At 43.1% G+C, this 21,375-nt stretch overlaps 1 protein-coding gene across 2 annotated transcripts in view; it reads right to left on the reverse strand.

The window, feature by feature from the left end:
- The window catches only part of LOC132830714 (membrane primary amine oxidase-like), a 41,607-nt gene extending 21,849 nt beyond the window's left edge, over window positions 1–19,758 (reverse strand). Inside the window, exon 1 of one of the 2 annotated variants that reach the window (XM_060848537.1) lies at window positions 7,893–9,496. In XM_060848537.1, the coding sequence (XP_060704520.1) occupies window positions 7,893–9,462 (1,570 nt within the window). In that variant the 5' untranslated portion in view covers window positions 9,463–9,496. Of the gene's footprint in view, window positions 1–7,892; window positions 9,497–18,128 lie in introns of those variants that run through there. The other variant, XM_060848538.1, reaches the window with a different exon arrangement.
- Window positions 19,759–21,375: the final 1,617 nt, after the last annotated feature.

A 21,375-nucleotide genomic window follows, 5' to 3' on the forward strand; every position in this document is an offset into this window, starting at 1 on the left:
CAGCCTCACAGCCTCCCTGTGTTAACAGCCTCTATTTACAAGCTCTTGTCATGGGTTTCATTCGACAGTCAGCGTTCTCCTTGCTTCTAGAGTCTGTTCAGGAGATTATTTCATATCTGTTCGTCTAATTAAATCTTTTCTACTACAGTGTGATTTCTCAGGAAGACCATTTCACAAGGTGGTAAACCAAGCAGTCACTGACCAGATATTAAGCCTAAACATTTCCAAAAGAAAGTGAGGACTTATCCTGAGAAGAATCATTTTTTCTAAAGTCAAATCTGAGAGGTCTGAATCCCCTGGTATGTAAACTGAGAAAGGAATAATGTTGCCTGCTGGACATGAGGTGCCTACTTCTTACCACCATTTGCTGCTCCTCTCCATGTTGGGATTTATGGAAAGCATTCTGTGCAGTTTACAGAATATGTGGAGCTTCTGAAGTCTATAAAAGTCAGTGAAATGGGTGCACAGTTCGAAAAGGCGTGGGCTTTCTCAGACACACTGCAACAAGGAGAGTGGTCCTACACCTTCAGATAGGTGTAAGGTGTCACTCTCTTGCACTGTCTCGATTAATCAACTCTAGGATGGCATCCTCTAGGTTAAGTTTCTGGTTTTCTGCGTTGGAGTTGTTTTTTTTGTGGAGGCTACTATCCTGTAAACATGAAGCATGTGAGATGTTGTACTTTGAGTATTGATGAACAACTGTCCATCCTGCAGTTATACTACATGATATTACATGGACATGCCTCATGTGGATGCTCCAACTCCATGCAAAAGTTCAGAGAAACATTGCCGTTTGCATTCATCATGTTGCAGAGATGTTAAGCCATTAAAACATTCATTAAACTTTTTCTACTTGAAATACCTTGACCAACATCTACCCCGCATTCAACATCACTAAAATCTAAAATGCAGTAACAAATCTGATACAAACAAACAGTCAGCATTATTACTGCTTTGAAACGGATATTAATTTATTTCAGGAGTCTGCACATGTGCAGTTAAACGTGGAAAACCAGAAAATCAGTTTAATTCTATGCTTCCCCATAGGATACCTGTGAGGCTTCCACAGGCTATAATATGTAAAAATCACAGCTGTGATGTGAGCTTGTTATTTCCTCACATCTCACTGTGCAATTTCTTAAAAATATTAACTGAGGTGTAACATAGTTTGCAGTGGCCACTAAGTTTAAAATTACTACTGAACAGCCAGTTTCAAAATATTTTTATATCTGTCGAATGACAAAGTTGTCTGGTGGAGTAAAAAAAAATCAGATTTTAAAAATAATTTTAAAATGCTTTTCATGCCTTAATCCCACCCGTAAATCCCTATTTTTCATTTTGTTCTCTGCTTCATTTGAAGTTGAAGTTGGAGTGAATTACTCAGCACATTTTAGTACTTGTTTTGCTACCTGTGAGGATACTTGAATGTAAATGGCTATTTCTCCCGCTTGCTAATATTGTGGCATCCCTTTCCGACAGCCCTTCACTAACTATTGGATTCAAACAGACATTCACAATTGGAAAATCCACAGATCACTTTGATTTTTGTGAACAACATTCATTGAGATCACTTATAGGTGCCTTCACTTAAAATTACCTATCGGAAAGATGTTGTGAAACTTGAAAGGGTTCAGAAAAGATTTACGAGGATGTTGCCAGGGTTAGAGGACTTGAGCTATAGGGAGAGGCTGAACAGGCAAGGACTTTTATCTGGAGCATCGGAGGCTGGGCGGGGGGGGGGGGGGGGGGAGGTGACCTTAAAAGAGGTTTACAAAATCATGAGGGACATGGATAGGGTAAATAGACAAAGTTTTTATCCTGAGGTCGGGGAGTCCAGAACTAGAGGGCATAGGTTTTGGTTGAGAGGGGGAAAGATATAAAAGAGACCTAAAGGGCAACTTTTTCACACAGACGGTGGTACGTGTATGGAATGAGCTGCTAGAGGATGTGGTGGAGTCTGGTACAATTGCAACACTCATGAGGCATTTGGATGGGTATATGATTAGGAAGGGCTTAGAGGGATATGGGCCAGGTGCTGGCAGGTAGGACTAGATTGGGTCGGATATCTAGTCAGCATGGACGGGTTGGACCGAAGGATCTGTTTCCGTGCTTTACATCTCTATGACTCTAAATGCATCTGTTCAATACCATATTGCTGTTTGAAGCGCTTTCTGAGCACAAATTGCCTGCTGCATCTTCGAATTACAACAGTGAGGGCATTCCAAAAGTATTAATTGTTTAAAAATACCATGGAGAATATCTTCTTTTAAAGGTGCTATATAAATGCAATTGTTTACCATGTTTCTAGGTGCTTCAGTGTCAAAAATCCCCTTGATTTTTCTTTGAAAAGGAGAATGCCTTTTCCCTGTAGTGGTGCTGCAATGTCAAAGTGGTCATTTGCAGGGAAGAACCATCCACTTCCTCCATTTACTCAAACCTCTGTCTGAATCCCCAACTGAAAATGCACCAATTCAAATCACTACTGTAGTCATTTCGATGTTCGATGCCACATGCTATAAATCTACTGTGCAACATGTTCAAGTGCTCCATTTAATCTCCAGCAAAGTTTCCGAACCTACATCACTTCAATATAGAACTGTTTAATGACTAGATGCTCAAAACATTTGCTCTGTAAACTTTTGGAAAGAAGCATGGAATGTGATTTGCTCTGGGACACAAAGCATTCTTCCAAAAAAGGACAAGCTTCAGCAAAGCTCAAAATTGTGTCACTATAAAAGGAACAGTGGTTTCTAGTCTAGCAGCAATACTTGGGGTACAAATGCAGCCTTTGGTTTGTTGGGTTAGCCAAGACTCGTCTTTGTGCTTTGCTTCAAGAGTTTTGTCAACTCAAAATTTCTAAGTAAATCTTAAACATCTTTAAATGTAAGGAACACAGCAGGCATAAGACAACAGGTTGAATTCCCCATCCTGGCATAGGCTAGAGGTGGATCAGGTAAGCTGTTAGCAATTAAAATAATTTAACTGAGTTATTATTGATCCCAATAGTAATTAATGTAGCTCCAATGATTTCCTTCCCATCACATTTATCACACAGAATCAGATCCTATAGTACAGGGGTTAATAGCTACATGCAAATAGCTAGAGCACATCAATAATTTCAGATTACAAAGGTGGACGTGATCCATATGAACTTCAGTAAGGTGTTTGACAAGTTTCCTCATGGGAGACTGGTTAACAAGGTTAGATCTCATGGAATACAGTGAGAACTAGCCACTTGGACACAGAACTGGCTTGAAGGTAGAAGACAGAAGATAGTGGTGGAGAGTTGTTTTTTAGACTGGAAGCCTATGACCAGCGGAGTACCATAAGAATCAGTGTTGGGTCCACTACTTTGTTATTTATATAATTGTTTTGGATGTGAATATAGGAGGTATAGTTAGTAAGTTGCAGACGACATCAAAATTGGAGTTATAGTGGACAGTGAAGAAGATTACCTCAGAGTACAATGGGCTTGATCAGATGAGCCAATGGGCCGAAGAGTGGCAAATGGAGTTCACTTTTGATAAGTGTGAGGTGTTGTATTTTGGAAAAACCAATCAGAGCAGGACTGATACACTTAATGGTAAAGTCCTGTGGAGTGCTGGTGAACAAAGAGAGCTTGGAGTGCAGGTTCACAGTTCCTTGAAAGTAGAGTCACAGGTAGATAAGATAGTGAAGGCAGCATTTGGTATGCTTTTCTTTATTGATCAGAGCATTGAGTATAGGAGTTCGGAAATCATATTGCAGCCGTACAGGACCTTGGTTAGGCCACTATCGGAATATTGCATGCAATTCTGGGCTCCTATCGGAAGGATGTTGTGAAACTAGAAAGGGTTCAGAAAAGATTTACAAGGATGTTGCCAGGGTCGGAGGATTTGAGCAATGGGGAGAGGTTGAATTGTATAGGGCTGTTTTCCCTGGTGTGTCGGAGGGTGAGGGGTGACCTTAGAAGTTTATAAAATCATGAGGAGCATGGATAGGATAAATAGACAAAGTCTTTTTCCTGTGGTGGGGGAATCCAGATCTAGAGGACATAGGTTCAGGGTGAGAGGGGAAAGATATAAAAGGGACATAAGAGGCAACTTTTTCACACAGAGGGTGATGCGTGTATGGAATGAGATGCCAGAGGAAGTGGTGGAGGCTGGTACAATTACAGTGTTTAAAAAGGCATCTGAATGTGTAGATGAATAGGAAGTGCTGGATCCTACCCCATGAAAAGGATATAGGTTGAGAGCATGGTGCTGGGAAAGCACAGCAGGTCAGGCAGCATCCGAAGAGCAGGAGAATAGACGTTTCGGGCAAAAGCCCTTCATCAGCTCATTCTTGATAATGTATTACATAGGAAGGTAATAACCTCGACTGGCTTTTTTCCTCTGGGATGGGATTGATCAATCCTATAGACCCTCTTAAGTGTCTTGAGAATTGGACTCTCTCTCCTGAAGTTGAAAGGGGTTAACTAGGCAGTGCTTAAGATCTAGAATAATTCCAAAAACAAAAAAAGGCTACGAATAGATTAGATTTCCTACAGTATGGAAACAGGCCCTTCAGCCCACATCAACCCTCCAAGGAGTAACCCACCCAGACTCATTCCTTTACCCTATAGTTACCCCTGACTAATGCACCTAACACTATGGGCAATTTAGCATAGCCAATTCACCGTTGGATCATGGGAGGAAACCAGTGCATGTGGAGGAAACCCACACAGACACGGGGAGAATGTGCAAACTCCACACTGACAGTCTGCCAGGGGCCGGAATCAAACCTGGGTCCCTTGGCGCTGTGAGGCAGTAGTGCTAACCACTGAGCCACCATGCTGCCTGAAACTATGGAAAATAAAGAACATGAAAGCATGGGAAGGGTTAAAGCATGAAGACCACTGGCAATCTGTGGAAGGCAGGATGTGATAAGAGCATTCCACTATTCTTACACCAAATAGCAGAGTAAGCTTAAGGCTGAAAGGTCACTATGTTGAGATGAGATAACAATTAGGAGAGGTAGTTTTCCTGTTAAGTGTTATTATGACAGGATTGGGACCATAAATATTTGGGACATATTAAAATATCTAATTAACAGTTAGTAGAGTCGGCTTGAGATGGGAGACTATTGTAATAGATGGAATAGCTAAATATCTATCATGACAGGTTAGTCTGGAATGGAAGATCACTGTAGCAGAGGTAATAATAAATATCTAATCATGACATTAGGAAAACATTAAGTAGGGTCTGGAATGGAAGACCATTGGTGCAAAGAGTTAGCAATAAATATCTAATCGTGACATTAGAAAAACATTAAGTAGAATGTACAACTAAAGAGATAATGGGAACTAACATCACTGGTTTATTGTTTAGCTAGAGTGAGGTACTTTGATTAATATAGTTGGACATGCTGATAAGCTAACAGAAATATGATTAAAAAAAAAATTCACGGACCCGGAGGTTCGGGGCCATTCAAGAATCTGCTTTTTCAGTGTCACAGCTTTTTGTTTGAAAATATAAGACCTACATCTTGAAGAACTCTCTCCATGTCTTGGTGATTCTCTATATTTTCTCCTTGACAAAACACACTGACTCTTCATAACTTTCCGCAATCTTTAGTAATCTTGTCATATTTAAAAAGGTCACAGCAGTACACATGCCATTTTCCTCACTTATTGTACAGTATTTTCATGACCAATGGGTACTGCAGTACAGAAATGCCAGAGGGTAATTAAATGATCTGAAGCCAGATTGTCAAGTAAAATTAGAAAAGGCTAGAAAGACTCAACATGTTTGGAAACATCTGTGGAGAGGCTTGTAGAATTATTGTTTCACAGTGGACAGAAAATGTTTCTAATGCAAGTACTGAGGCAGGGAAAGGAGAGAGGAAGAACAAAAGGAAAGGTTACTAACAGGGTGAAAGACAGGACAGATTAAAATGACAAAGGCGATAATAACAAAGCCAAAAGTAGAAGGTATGAGATAAGTAAATGATGAGTCTAGAGAGGTTTCAAAGTGGGGAAATAAACACATAATATCCAACTGCTTTTGTCCAAAAACAACAAAGGACAACACAAAACAGAAATGGGGACAGAGATTATAAATGCAAATTTTGAAATCAATGTTGAGCCTGAAAGGCTGTACATTCAAGGCAGAGATAGATAGATAGATTCTTGGTCAGTTGGGGAAATAAAGGGTCACGGGAATGTGGCCGTGAGGAATGTTGGATTATGGAGATGAAGCAGGTTTGAGGGCTGCATCGCGTACTCTTATTCCCATGAGTTTATGGTCTGAAGTGCCTAATCAATGCATTAGGTGCATCTGATGGAGGTTTACGCTAACCTGAGTTTGAAGCAAGATTGAGTACAGAGAGGTCAGTGACAATGGGAAGAAGTAGAAAAGGTAACTAGATTCTGGGGATCATACTGCTGGCTGAACACAAGGGCCACAAAATAGTCACCTCATCTTCCTTTAGCCTCCCTAGATATTAAGAAAATCACACGGTGAGCCACGTTTCTGAATGTGAATATTCTATTACATAGAGGAGCAATGTTTCGCACCTGGATGATAAGAGTGGGGGTAATAGGGAGGGTATGGTATTCTCTGCAACTAGTGGCCAAATGCCATTGGAAGAGAGGGAGTTGGGGGGGGGGGGGGGGGGGGGGGGGGGGGAGGTGGCAGTGGGGAATATGGTGTGTGCGCTCAATGGCCTGATTTTGTTCTTACATGTTATGGTTCTGTAGGTTTCTCAATATGCTGTCAGATGGCTTTTGTGACATTCCGTTTTGGATAGAGTGTTGTTACCTTAGATCCCTTCCACAGTCTTCATAGTTTTGTCACTAACTTATTCTTGGTAATCACTTCCACTGCTTATTCATCATGATTGGCAGCAAGGGATTCAGCTGCAGGCTCATACCCCTGGTGAAGTATCGTGGGGCACTGAAGGTGTTCCAATGCAGGTTACTGTATTTCTTCTAGAGACACACAATCTCTGTACATTCCATTTGCCACTGCTCCTTGGACAAGAGCCAAAACTCACTGACATTGATAGCTCGTGAAGACAGGAATAACGTTGGAAGGCAGGCTATCTCAATTATCCAAGCTCACAGCATCCAAGGATCCAGGGGGAAAAAAAAGACAGGATTCAATTGCAGCGATTGTTTTTCCTATGACAGGACTAATTTTAATTGAACTGTCGGTGATTATACTGGGGGGAAAGTTTTCACTATTTAAAGTAGTGAGGAAAAAGGAGAACAATAGACTGGACTGCACATGGGCATTCGTAAAAAAAAAAGACAATAAAGAACAAATGATTGTTCAAGTGATGGCTGCAAGGTTCAGCTCCTGACTGGCTGCTACCATGCTGGGGAAAGGGACTTGATACTGAGGCAACTTATTTTTTTAAAAACGTGACTGAGGACTTTCAGCTCCTGGCTGCCCAGATGCATGTCAGAGATATCTCCAAACAATAAGGTCCTTGCCACAGTCTTCAGAGAACTGTAAATATCAAACATGTTAAAACGGTTCTTAGACTTTTAAAGTTACTTTGTAACAAAATTGTTGAAAAAGCTCAGCAGGTTTAGCAGTACGTGCAGAGAAGTCAAGAGTTAATGTTTCAGGCCAAGTGATCCCCTCCTCAGAACTGAATGGAAGTCACTGTTAAACCTTGACAGGTGCAAATTACTGCAGCTGCTGGCAACTAAAAATACCCAAGCTTGCTCATTCTCCATGGATGCTGCCTGAGCCTCTAATCTCCAGCATTTGTTGTTTTCAGTGACTTTGTGACCTTCGCTAAAAATCACACAAAACCAGGTGATAGTGCAACAGGTTTATTTGGAAGCACTAGCTTTCGGAGCGCTGCTCCTTTATAGGTGGTTGTGGAGAATAAGATTGTAAGACACAGAATTTGTGACCTACCTGCTACATCCAGATCCACCTTGAAATGCAAAAAGTGAGTGTGAATATTCCCCAAAACGTTCTCTTCGAGTTTTGCTCCGTACAGAAGACCGCCCTCATAAAAAAATGTGGTCAGGGCATATCCTGAGGGATGGACCTTGGTCTCAATCACACCGTTGTGGTGGAATACGTAATCGAAGATATAATCATAGTTGGCCACGGTGGAGGCTGACCTTATGATCAGCACACAGTCGGCCACTCCCCCGTAAGAGAGAGGTGTGTTCCAGCTGAAATAGTGCCGCCTGAGGGGCAATTGCTTATTCTGTTCAAAGATACAGATGGAGTTCTTGATCCGCCTTGGGTTCTCACTCTCTGAGAAGTGAACAGTGTCTACAAAGGTTGCACTGTACGGACAGTCCACCCCTCTCACCAGTTCATTGACATAGTTGCCAATTCCATAATTGACGTCAAGAAACTTGGTCCTCATTAAGGAGGGCGAGTCACCTCCATACACAGAGTTGAGCTCCTCCACACTCAATTCATAGGCGATTCTTTCTTCCCTGAATTGGATATTGAACAACTGCAGCCCATTGACAGTGCTGTGGCGGAAAGCAAATTGCCAATTGAAATACCTCACATGGTTATAGAGCACAGAGTAACGGCGACCCTGGGGTTCATATTGCAAAGGGGAGACAGATTTATGTTGGACGTGGGATTTCACTGAGGCATAGTCCGGATCGGATGGATCTCGGTGCAGTCGGATTTTCCTCACAGTGCCACGGTCATACTGAGCGACCAATTCCTCAATGCTATCAAAGTACTGGCCATTGTAAAAGACCTGCTTCACCTTCCACTGAGAGGGATTGGTGCTGCTGTGGTCTATGAGCACCTCAAAGCCCAATGGGTGCATGAAGAGGCTGCTCATGTTTCTCAAGAACGGGAACCAGGTTTCCCGGTCCCCCGCTTTGAAACCGCGAGGGGCAGAGTCCAAGTGGAACAGAGTTTCCCAGTCTAAGCCGAAACTTTCCCGAATAACCCGAGAGGCTTTTTCCAATCCCATTCTTGAAATGATGGTTTTATATTCGAAGCCTGTCACAGGTCTGGCCTGAAAACTCAGGTTCTGGTATTTCTGGGAAGAAATGTCTTTGTGGTAGGTTGGATAAGGAAGGGGTCCCACCACATACTCCGTGATATTAGGCTCACTCTGAGCTCCAAATACTACCACCGCTCTGGCTTCTCTCCTCGGCTGGCTTTCCTGCTTAACCAAAAACTTTAAGACCTCACTTTTTGGGGGGAGGTGCAGTTCGATCATGTAGATGTAATTGTCTGATGGAAGGGCTTCACTGCACTTCACCAGTTTCACTGTAATCTTCTGCCTCAGGTACTGCACCACGCTGGTGAGCTCCTCACTGTCCAGATCTTGAAATACCTGACTCTGAAACCTCTGCCCATGCATCTCCTCCAGCACATCTGTAAACTTGGTGTACTTACAAGTTGCCGATTTCGCGAAGCCCACTATTAAGATCCAATTCAGGGCTATAATCGCGACAAGAGCCACCGCCAAAATAGCGATCAAAATCTTCAAATTCATGGCGAACCGGAGAAATAGCTTTTCCCCTGTTCAGGAGCTCAGGAGTAACAACATTCAGATATTTTATAGCTGAAGGGAAAATATTGCTGATTGGTTCCAAGGAATATGACGCCGCAGGATTTGCATTCCATATCCTTCTGTGAAAACTAGAATCTTGAGAGTTTAACCGTTTACTGACCATCAGTCTGTGAGATGCAAATCTACAGGATAATCCCAAGGGTCCTTTGGCGTTATTCAATCAAACTTTGCACTACTGTTAGCAATCAACTAGATCTTTGAGGGGATCATCTTAATTAGGCATTTTACAGCATTGAAATTAGTTTCTGTGCATAGAGTTCTGCAGTCACCTTCATTCGCTCAGCAAAATGTTAGTTTTTGAACCAGCAATCCTATTGGATAATGTACAAACTCCCATCTGTGAGAGCAACTATCGTTTTGTCGCTGATGAAGCCGGAAATGTACATGTTCTGATGAAGGGGATATTATTTATAGAATATAATTCTAAAATTTTTGAAGTTAGAGTTAGAGAATACGGGTGTTGCTTCTTTTGTGAAGGTTTTTCTGTCGAAGAAGAGGTCTGCACGGTGGCACAGTGGTTAGCGCCAGAGACCCGGGTTCAATTCCCGCCTCAGGCGACTGTGTGGAGTTTGCACATTCTCCCAGTGTCTGCGTGGGTTTCCTCCGGGTGCTCCGGTTTCCTCCCACAGTCACAAAGATGTGCAGGTCAGGTGAATTGGCCATGCTAAATTGCCCGTAGTGTTAGGTAAGGGGTAAATGTAGGGGTATGGGTGGGTTGCGCTTCGGCGGGACTTGTTGGCCCGAAGGGCCTGTTTCCACAATGTAAGTAATCTAATCTAATCTAAGGTCAGAACATCAGAACTCGGTCAGGAGTAGGCGCCACCGTTTAATACAATCACAGCCAAGCTCATGTTGGTCTCCCCTCCACTTTGTTGCTCTTCATAACCATTAGTGACTTAAACATCTGTCTATTTCCGCCTTACCTGCTATTCAATAACCTGCTATTCACCACTTTCTGGTTTTCTGAATTGCACAGATCCATGGTACTTTAAAAGTCATTTCTGTGTAAAATCTGCTACCCCTTATCTAAAGCTATAAACTCTCATTGAAGACTGCCCCACAAGAAGAAACATTCTGGCCATGTCTACTTTGTTAATCCCCTTTCACGACATATATACCAAAATTAGGTCTCCTTCCATTTGCCTCAACTCGAGAAAGTACAGGCATAAATTTGTCAATCTCTTTTTAGAAGACAAACCCCTCATCTCTGGAATCAATCTAGTGAACCGCCTCTGAATCAACTTCAATACAATTGTCTCCCTCCTCAAAGGAACAAAAATTATATAATATTTTGGATCACTAATGCCTTGTTCAGATGCAGAAGAGCTTCCCTTCTTATATGCTCTATTCCTTAATATAGTGAATCTTTTGCTACCAGTTTTTAATATTTTGTACTAGCTTTCTTTCTGAATTTTGCCTTTACCACTTTTATTACATTTTCTAGTAATCCTTTCTGATCTTTAAAAGTTTCCCAATCTTCCAGCCTGCTAAGAAAAGCCTGGTCTTTGTAATATAGTATATACAGGTAGATAGGATAGTGAAGGTGGCGTTTAGTAGACTTTCCTTTATTAGTCAGAGCATTGAGTATAGGGGTTGGGAGGTCATGTCGCAGCTGTACAGGACGTTGGTTAGGCCACCTTTTGGAACATTGCGTGCAATTCTGGTCTCCTATAGGAAGGATGTTGTGAAACTTGAAAGGGTTCAGAAAAAGATTCACAAGGATGTTGTTGGGATTGGAGGTATAGGGAGAGGCTGAATAGGCTGGGGCTGTTTTCCCTGGATCGTTGGAGGCTGAAGGGTGATCTTAGTGGGTTATAAAATCATGATGAGCATGAATAGGATAAACAAACAAAATACTTTCCCTGGGGAGGGGGAGTCCAGAACTAGAGGGCACAGCTTCAGGGTGAGAGGGGAAAGATACAAAAAGAGGACCTAAGGGGCAACATTTTCACACAGAGGGTGATGCATGTATGGAATGAGATGCCAGAAAAGTGGTGGAGGCTGGTACAATTACAGCACTTAAAAAGATATCTGGATGGGTATATGAATAGGAAGTCAAGATTAGAGTGGTGCTGGAAAAATGCAGCAGGGTCAGACAGTATCCGAGGAGCAGGAAAACCGATGTTTTGGGCAAAAACCCTTCATCAGGAATGAGGCTGTGAGCCTCTGAGGTGGAGAGATAAATGAGAGGGGAGAAGGTAGCTGAAAGTGCAATAGGTGGATGGAGATGGGGATGGAGATGATAGATCGGAAAGGTGGGAAGGAAGATTGGCAGGTAGGACAGGTCATGAGGATGGTGCTGAGCTGGCAGGTTGGAACTGGGGTAAGGTGGGGGGAGGGGAAATGAGGAAATCAGTGAAGTCCACATTGATGCCCTGGGTTTGAAGTGTCATGAGGCGGAAGATGAGGCGTTCTTCCTCCAGGTGTCAGACGGTGAAGGAGTTGTGGTGGAGGAGGCCCAGGACCTGCATGTCCTCGGCAGAGGGGGAGAGGGAGTTGAAATGTTCGGCCATGGGGCGGTGGGGTTGATTGGTGCGAGTGTCTTGGAGATGTTCCCTAAAGCGCTCTGCGAGAAGGCGTCCAGTCTCCCCAATGTGAAGGAGACCGCATCGGGAGCAACAGATACAATAAATGACATTTTTGGATATGCAGGCGAAACCTTAATGGATGCAGAAGGCTCCTTTGGGGCCTTGAATGGCGGTGAGGGGGGAGATGTGGACGCAGGTTTTGCAACTCCTGCAGTGACCGGGGGAAGGTGCCAGGAGGGGAGGGTGGATTGTTGGAGTGGGGGTGGGGGCGTGGACCTGACCAGGTAGTCATGGAGAGAACACAGTGTTTGTGGAAAAAGGATAGAGGTGAGGAGGGAAATATATCCCTGGTACTGGGGTCTGTTTGTAGGTGGTGGAAATGTCAGCAGACGATGTGGTTTACGCAGAGGTTGGTGGGGTGGAAGGTGAGGCCCAGGAGGGTTCTGTCCTTGTTGCGGTTGGAGGGGTGGGGTTTGAGGACGGAGGTGCGGGACATGGATGAGATGCATTTGGGGTCATCTTCAACCATGTGGGAGGGGAAATTATGATCGTTAAAGAAGGAGGCCAGTTCTGTGGTGGAACGGTCCTTGTGGGAGCAGAGGCGGAGGAACTGGGAATATGGGATGGCATTTTTGCAGGAAACCCAATTCCTCTGCCTCTGTCATATCTGATCCCAGGAGGACTAATTCCACCACAGAACACACCAGATGGCCTCCTTCTTTAAAGATTGTAATTTCCCCTCCCGTGTGGTTGAAGATGCCCTCCAATGCATCTCATTCACATCCCACACCTCCGCCCTCAAACCTCACCCCTCCAACTGCAACAAGGACAGAATCTCCCGGTCCTTACCTTCACCTCACCAACCTCCACATAAACCGCATCAACCGCTGACCCTTCTGACACCTACAAATGGACCCCATCACCAGAGATATATTTCCCTCCCCACCCCCTACCTGCTTTCTGCAAAGCCTATTCCCTCCGTGACTACCTCGTCAGGTCCACGCCCCCCCCAACAACCCACCCTCCCCTAGTGGCACCTTCCCCTGCCACCGAAGGAATTGTAAAACCTGCACCCACCTCTTCCCTTATCTTCGTCCAAAGCCCCAAAGGAGCATTCCACATCCATCAAAGTTTCACCTGCACATTCACAAATGTCATTTATTGTATCTGTTGCTCCTGATGTGACCTCCTTCACAGTGGGGAGACTGGACACCTCCTCGCAGAGCCCTTTAGGGAACATCTCCAGGACACCCACACCAATCAACCCCACTGCCTCGTGGCTGAGTAGTTCAACTCCCCCTCCCACTCTGCCGACTACAAGCACATCCTGGGCTTCCTTCACCGCCACTCCCTCACCACCCGATGCCTGGCGGAAGAACATCTTCCGCCTCAGAACACTTCAATCACAGGGCATCAATGTGGACTTCACAAATTTCCTCATTTCCTCTTCCCCCACCTTACACCAGTTCCAACCTGCCAGCTCAGCATCATCCTCATGACCTGTCCTACCTACCAATCTTCCTTCCGACCTCTCCAAACTATCACCTTCATCCTCACTTCCATCCACCTATTGTACTCTTAGCTACCTTCTCCCCAGCCCCACCCTCCTCCCATTTATGTCTCCACCCTGGAGGTGCCCAGCCTCATTCCTGATAAAGGGCTTTTGCCTGAAATATTGATTTTCCTGCTCCTCAGATGCTTCATGACCTGCTGTGCTTTTCCAGCATCACTCTATTCTGGATTCTGATCTCCAGCATCTGCAGTCCTCACTTTAGAATATACCAATAGGAAGTGTTGAGAGGGATAGGGGTTGAGAGCGTGTTTCTGGAAAAAACATAGCAGGTCAGGCAGCATCCGAGGAGCAGGAGAATCGACGTTTCGGGTGAAAGTCCTTCATCAGTTCATTCCTCATTCTCCTGCTCCTCGGATGCTGCCTGACCTGCTGTGCTTTTCCATCATAACACTCTTGACTCTAATCTTCAGCATCTGCAGTCCTCACTTTCACTTGGAGGGATATGGACCAAGTACTGGCAAATGGAACTAGATAAGCTCAAGATATCTGGTCGGCAAGGACAAGTTGGACCAAAGGGTCTGTTTCCATGCTGTACATCTCTATGACACTTCCTATTCGTATATTCTAAAGTGAGGACTGCAGATGCTGGAGATCAGAGTCAAGAATAGAGTGATAGAGATCTGAGTGAAGAAAGTTTGAATGGACTCTTATTGAACCAGTTTCTGTACCTTGTGTAAAAGAGTCGATGAATGTTCATCCGTTTGCATTAGCATGGTATCCAGTCCTCATCTGCCTAAGTGTTGTATTCCTATCCTTGCTTGCTTTTACCCCACATACTTTCAGATGGTCTTCTAGCTTGTGCAACTTGCTTTGTACATCAGCTGCTGATGGGAAACCAGGATCAAGAGTAAATAAGTACAAGAGATCCAGTCTTTTTAAAGCTACCCATAATAACACTGGCAGCTATCACATAAACAAATCTCTCAGAATTCTCACAGTCAAAGCTGGCAATCCTGTCGATGGGTTTTTCTGTGAAAGTAAAAGGCACTGTATGCCTCTGGTGCAGCCTGAAACAACCTGCCTTCAATACTCAAATTTCATGGAGGCAGTGGATGAACCTTACCAGAAATTCCTCTAATTGCTCAGGAAGATTGACTTGCAGGGAAGACCAAAGAAATGTAGCTGAATGGGGAAGTTCATCCAGAGAATGAGAATAGCTGAATGTGAAGGCAAGGAATGTTTGGATGAGAATCTCCAAGCCTCCAATGTACTGAGCCAAAGTGAGGATGGGGTGTTAAGCAGCTGGACAGAAGCAGCCTTTGTGATCAGGAGGGCAAGGTCAAAAGCTAAGCTCAGGACTGAAAATCTGCCGAATGGAATCTGATGTTTGGGAATGAGAGGAAGAGAGGTGACAACAACAATTCGCACTTGTGACTGAAGATAATTAGTTTGACTCTCCTAGTTCTTGGAAGAAAATTGGACAAATAGTCAAGCAGGTGAATGGCAACTTTGTAGAGTTGTCATTAGTTAACACGTGTCCCATGTCTGCAGTGATTGTAGACTAGAGAAAGGAAGATCAGAATCACTGACAGCTCCCTCAACATTGCACAGATTTTATTTAAAAAAAGTTTCCTGCCATGGGCACAGAACAGTCTTTCTGCATTTTACCCAGCACCTCAGAAAGGTCAAACTCAATTTTCTTTCCAGCTTATTTCCAATTCCCTGTAAATTACATTGATATATTAGATGATATATCAGAGGTACACAATGGACACAAAATCTCACATTATCGAAATGTTACAAAAGTCAGTCAATTTAGATTTATATAAATTGACTTATGAAAGTGTATGGGTGAAAAACTATGCCAGTAATGTAGAAAAATGGAGTTTAATTTTCCTATCACAAGTTGATTTTATTTTATTTACAAAAAAGGCACAGACAAAAATAAGTTGCGATTAACTACCCCTTCACAGCAATGTGAAATTGCTTGTGAGAACAACCATGAAAATACTGATTTTTCTTTTACCTCAAGAATGTAAATGTCTAATGTAGGCGATGATCCTTAAAGCCACAATCAACCAACCAGGCGGACAGTACCTTTCCAACTCATGACAACTGCAAAAGACAAGGGCAGCAGTTACATGGGACACAGCCACCTATGAAGGTCCACCCAAATCTGCTCCCTGTCCTGATGTGGAAGTATATTGCAGTGACTTCAGCATCATTGGATGAAATATCTTGGAATCTTAATGGCATTGTGTCCATTTACAGCAAATGGACTGCAGCAGATCAAGAAATCAGCTCACCAGCACCTTGTTAACAGCAACACGGTATGGACAAGAGATACTGGTCCAGCCAGTGCCACCCATATCCCATGAATGGATTTTAAAAATCAGAAGTGTTCCACATCAAAATATCTTAACCAAATCCTCTGACCAAAAGACAACTGAAGAAATACCTTTCTACTTAGGAAATCAATTTGGCATTCAGAATTTACATTACATTTCTAAGGAGAATTCAAATAGATTAGATTCCTCACAAACAAAGCACATCTCAGTTATTCGGGCATTAAGGAATCTTACTTTAATACCATATAAATGCCATTCTTTGAATTTTATCTTGGCAACAGCAATTAAAACTTATACTTGGATTTCCTATCAAATAAGAGACTGCTATTTCCTACTATCTGAGAGCCACAGACATTGACCTACTTGTTGATTCTTTGATAAACATCTATTTTTCAATTGATATTGTCTCGGTTTTCTGTACTAATAAACTCAAGTATGGCACTTGAGTACCCACTTTCAATGGAGGAGTACATATTTAACTCTGTCTCTTATGCAAGAGAATTACAATCTGGCTGTTAATTTAGATAAAGATTTTTCAAAAGGAAGGTAATAACCTCAACTGGTTTTTTTCCTTTGGGATGGGATTGTTAGACCCTCTTAAGTCATATAGATGTACAGCATGGAAACAGACCCTTCGGTCCAACCCATCCATGCTGACCAGATATCCCAACCCAATCTAATCCCACCTGGCAGCACCTGGGCCATATCCCTCCAAACCTTTCCTATTCATATATCCATCCAAATGTCTCTTAAACGTTGCAATTGTACCAGCCTCCAACACATCCTCTGGCAGCTCATTCCATACATGTGCCACCTTCTGCGTGAAAATATTGCCCTAGTGTCTTGGGAATCTAGCTTTCTCTGCCTGAAGTTGAAAGGCATTAACTGGGTAGTGCTCAAGATCTAGAATACTTCCAAAAACACAAAAAAAATGGCTAGGATTGAAACACACTAACACTTCATAATCTTCCGCAATCTTTAGTAATCTTGTCATATTTAAAAAGGTCATAGCAGCACCCGCATGCCTTTTTCCTAATTTATTATACAGTATTTACATGTTCAATAGGTACTGCAGTACAGAAATGCCAGAGGCTAAAAATACTCAACATGTTTGGAAGCATCTGTGGAGAGGCTTATAGAATTAGTGTTTCACAGTGGACAGAAAATGTTTCTGATGCAAGTACTGAGACAGGGAAATGAGAGAGGAAGAACAACATAAGGGAAGGTTTCTATTAGGGTGAAAGACAGGACAGATTAAAATAACAAAAGCGATAATAACAAAGCCAAAAGTAGAAGGTACGAGATAAGTAAAAACGCAAATGATGAGTCTAGAGAGCTTTCAAAGTGGGAAAGTAGACACCATAATTACCAAGTGCTTTTGTCCAAAAAACAAGAAGAAAGGACAACACAAAACAGAGAAATGGGGACAGAGGTTATGATTGCAAATTTTGAATTCAATGTTGAGCCTGGAAGGCTGTACTTTCAAGGCAGAGATAGATAGATTCTTCGTCCGTGGTGGAATAAAGAGTCACATGGAGGTGACAGGAATGTGGCTGTGAAGAATGTTGGATTATGGGGATGGAGCCAGTTTGAGGGCTGCATCGCCTACTCCTATTCCCATTCACGATCTTATGGCCTGAAGTGCCTAATCAATGAATTAGGTGCATCTGGTGGAGGCTTATGCTGAACTGAGATTGAGCACAGAGAAGTCAGTGATAATGGGATGAAGTACAAAAGGTTAGGTAACTAGATTCTGGGGATCATGTTACTGGTTGAATACAAGGTCCACAAAATAGTCACCTCATCTTCCTTTAGCCTCCCTAGATATTAAGAAAATCACACAGTGAGCCACATTTCTGAATGTGAATATTCTATTACATAGAGGAGGAGTGTTTGGCATCTGGATGGTGATAACAGCTTAGGTTGTGGTTCTGGATATAGGTTTGGTCAGTCAACATTAGAGTGGTGTTGGAAAAGCACAGCAGGTCAGGCAGCATCCGGGGAGCAGGAGGGCTTTTGTTGACTTCCCTGCTCCTTGGATGCTGCCTGACCCGCTGTGCTTTTCCAGCATCAGTCTAATGTTGACTGACCAGGTGATAGTGCAACAGGTTTATTTGGAAGCACTAGCTTTCGGAGCGATGCTCCTTCATCAGGTGGTTGTGGAGAATAAGATTGTAAGACACAGAATTTGTGACCTACCTGCTACATCCAGATCCGCCTTGAAATGCAAGAAATGAGTGTGAATATTCCCCAAAACGTTCTCTTCGAGTTTTGCTCCATACAGAAGACTGCCCTCATAAAAAAATGTAGTCAGGGCATATCCTGAGGGATGGACCTTGGTCTCAATCACACCGTTGTGGTGGAATACGTAATCGAAGATATAATCATAGTTGGCCACGGTGGAGGCTGACCTTATGATCAGCACACAGTCGGCCACTCCCCCGTAAGAGAGAGGTGTGTTCCAGCTGAAATAGTGCCGCCTGAGGGGCAATTGCTTATTCTGTTCAAAAATACAGATGGAGTTCTTGATCCGCCTTGGGTTCTCACTCTCTGAGAAGTGAACAGTGTCTATAAAGGTTGCACTGTACGGACAGTCCACCCCTCTCACCAGTTCATTGACAGATTTGCCAATTCCATAACTGACGTCAAGAAACTTGGTCCTCATTAAGGAGGGCGAGTCACCTCCATACACAGAGTTGAGCTCCTCCACACTCAATTCATAGGCGATTCTTTCTTCCCTGAATTGGATATTGAACAACTGCAGCCCATTGACAGTGCTGTGGCGGAAAGCAAATTGCCAATTGAAATACCTCACATGGTTATAGAGCACAGAGTAACGGCGACCCTGGGGTTCATATTGCAAAGGGGAGACAGATTTATGTTGGACGTGGGGTTTCACTGAGGCATAGTCCGGATCGGATGGATCTCGGTGCAGTCGGATTTTCCTCACAGTGCCACGGTCATACTGAGCGACCAATTCCTCAATGCTATCAAAGTACTGGCCATTGTAAAAGACCTGCTTCACCTTCCACTGAGAGGGATTGGTGCTGCTGTGGTCTATGAGCACCTCAAAGCCCAATGGGTGCATGAAGAGGCCGCTCATGTTTCTGAAGAACGGGAACCAGGTTTCCCGGTCCCCCGCTTTGAAACCGCGAGGGGCAGAGTCCATGTAGATCAGAGTTTCCCAGTCTAAGCCGAAACTTTCCCGAATAACCCGAGAGGCTTTTTCCAATCCCATTCTTGCAATGATGGTTTTATATTCGAAGCCTGTCACAGGTCTGGCCTGAAAACTCAGGTTCTGGTATTTCTGGGAAGAAATGTCTTTGTGGTAGGTTGGATGAGGAAGGGGTCCCACCACATACTCCGTGATATTAGGCTCACTCTGAGCTCCAAATACCACCACCGCTCTGGCTTCTCTCCTCGGCTGGCTTTCCTGCTTATCCAAAAACTTTAAGACCTCACTTTTTGGGGGGAGGTGCAGTTCGATCATGTAGATGTAATTGTCTGATGGAAGGGCTTCACTGCAGTTCACCAGCCTCACTGTAATCTTCTGCCTCAGGTACTGCACCACGCTGGTGAGCTCCTCACTGTCCAGATCTTGAAATACCTGACTCTGAAACCTCTGCCCATGCATCTCCTCCAGCACATCTGTAAACTTGGTGTACTTACAATTTACCGATTTCGCGAAGCCCACTATTAAGATCCAATTCAGGGCTATAATCGCGACAAGAGCCACCGCCAAAATAGCGATCAAAATCTTCAAATTCATGGCGAACCAGGGAAATAGCTTTTCCCCTGTTCAGGAGCTCAGGAGTAACAACATCCAGATGTTTTAAAGCTGAAGGGAAAATATTGCTGATTGGTTCCAAGGAATATGACGCCGCAGGATTTGAATTCCATATCCTTCTGTGAAAACTAGAATCTTGAGAGTTTAACCGTTTACTGACCATCAGTCTGTGAGATGCAAATCTACAGGATAATCCCAAGGGTCCTTTGGCGTTATTCAATCAAACTTTGCACTACTGTTAGTAATCAACTAGATCTTTAAGGGGATCATCTTAATTAGGAAATTTCTACCCTACAGTTTCCACACTACTGTTGTTAGAATACTGAATGGAGTCACAAACCCTTAACATTCTCCTGTACCTGTGTTTTTGTTTTTGACGCTGTTTATCTATTATTTATTTAGCTGTGCTACTTAACTATGTGATCTGTCTGCATTGCTTGCAAGACAAAGCTTTTCACTGTGCATTGGTACACGTGACAATAAATTCAATTTAATTCAATTTTACAGCATTGAAATCAGTTTTTGTGAATAGAGTTCTGCAGTGACCTTTATTCGCTCAGCGAAATGTTAGTTTTTGAACCAGCAATCCTGTTGGACAATGTGCAAAATCCCATCTGTGAGAACAACTATCGTTTTGTCGCTGGCTCTGATGAAACTGGACATGTTCATGTTGTGATGAAAAGGACATTATTTATCGAATATAATCCTATCATTTTTTAACTTTGAGTTTCAAAATAGTCGAATACGGATGTTGCTTTTTTTGTGAAGGTTTTTATGTAGAACAAGAGGTCAGAACATCAGAACTCCTGGCAGGAGTAGGCTCCACCATGCACCAAATAGGATTAGGTATAGTATATTTTCTATTAAAGGTTGTTGTAACTTTGTTCTTAATAAAGTTGGGACTGTTTTCTATTGTTATCATTTTGTATTCATATTAATTTGACAACTTTTGTATTATGGGGCACCAGGACAAATGCATTCATGACATTCTAGTCACAGTTGTCTAAATTGTTTTAAGGAGAAACTAGACATTACTATTTAACCAATTCTCTGTTTAAACTAACATTTGCCTCTAGTCTCACATGCTCATAGTTGTTAACAGTCTCTTATTTAAAATCTCACTGAATATCTTCTAGAATTCTATATATAAGGTCTTTGCCCGAGTCATAGGGGATTAATCCAGTCAACATGCATATTAAAACCACCCATGATGTTATGGTATTTTTCCTACAACCCCCCAGCATTTCCTAGTTTGCACTGTGTTTCACTATGGAACTACTGCTTGGGGTCCTGTGGATTGTTCCGACCAGGGACTTCTTTTCTTTCTTATTTCTACCCAGACTGATTCTACTTATTGATCTCCGGTGCCGACATCACTTCTCACCACTGGACTGGTTCTTTCCAGAACAGTGACTTAATTCAACATTGGTCAGATTTGATTTATTGTTGTCACATGTACCTAAATACAGTGAAAAGTTTTGTTTTGCATCCAGATCATAACATACAAGGACAAATGGATGATAGGGTGTTTAGACAGAGCAAAGCATTTGAAATTAGAGAGGTCCATTCATCAGTATCATAACAGCAGGGATGAAGCAGTTCTTGGTCCTGTTGGTGCGTGTATTTTCTGATTGATGGGAGAGGTTGGATGAGAGTGTA

This window comes from Hemiscyllium ocellatum, chromosome 32 (assembly GCF_020745735.1).
Source record: "Hemiscyllium ocellatum isolate sHemOce1 chromosome 32, sHemOce1.pat.X.cur, whole genome shotgun sequence".
In the NCBI taxonomy this organism is placed as follows: Eukaryota; Metazoa; Chordata; class Chondrichthyes; order Orectolobiformes; family Hemiscylliidae; genus Hemiscyllium; species Hemiscyllium ocellatum.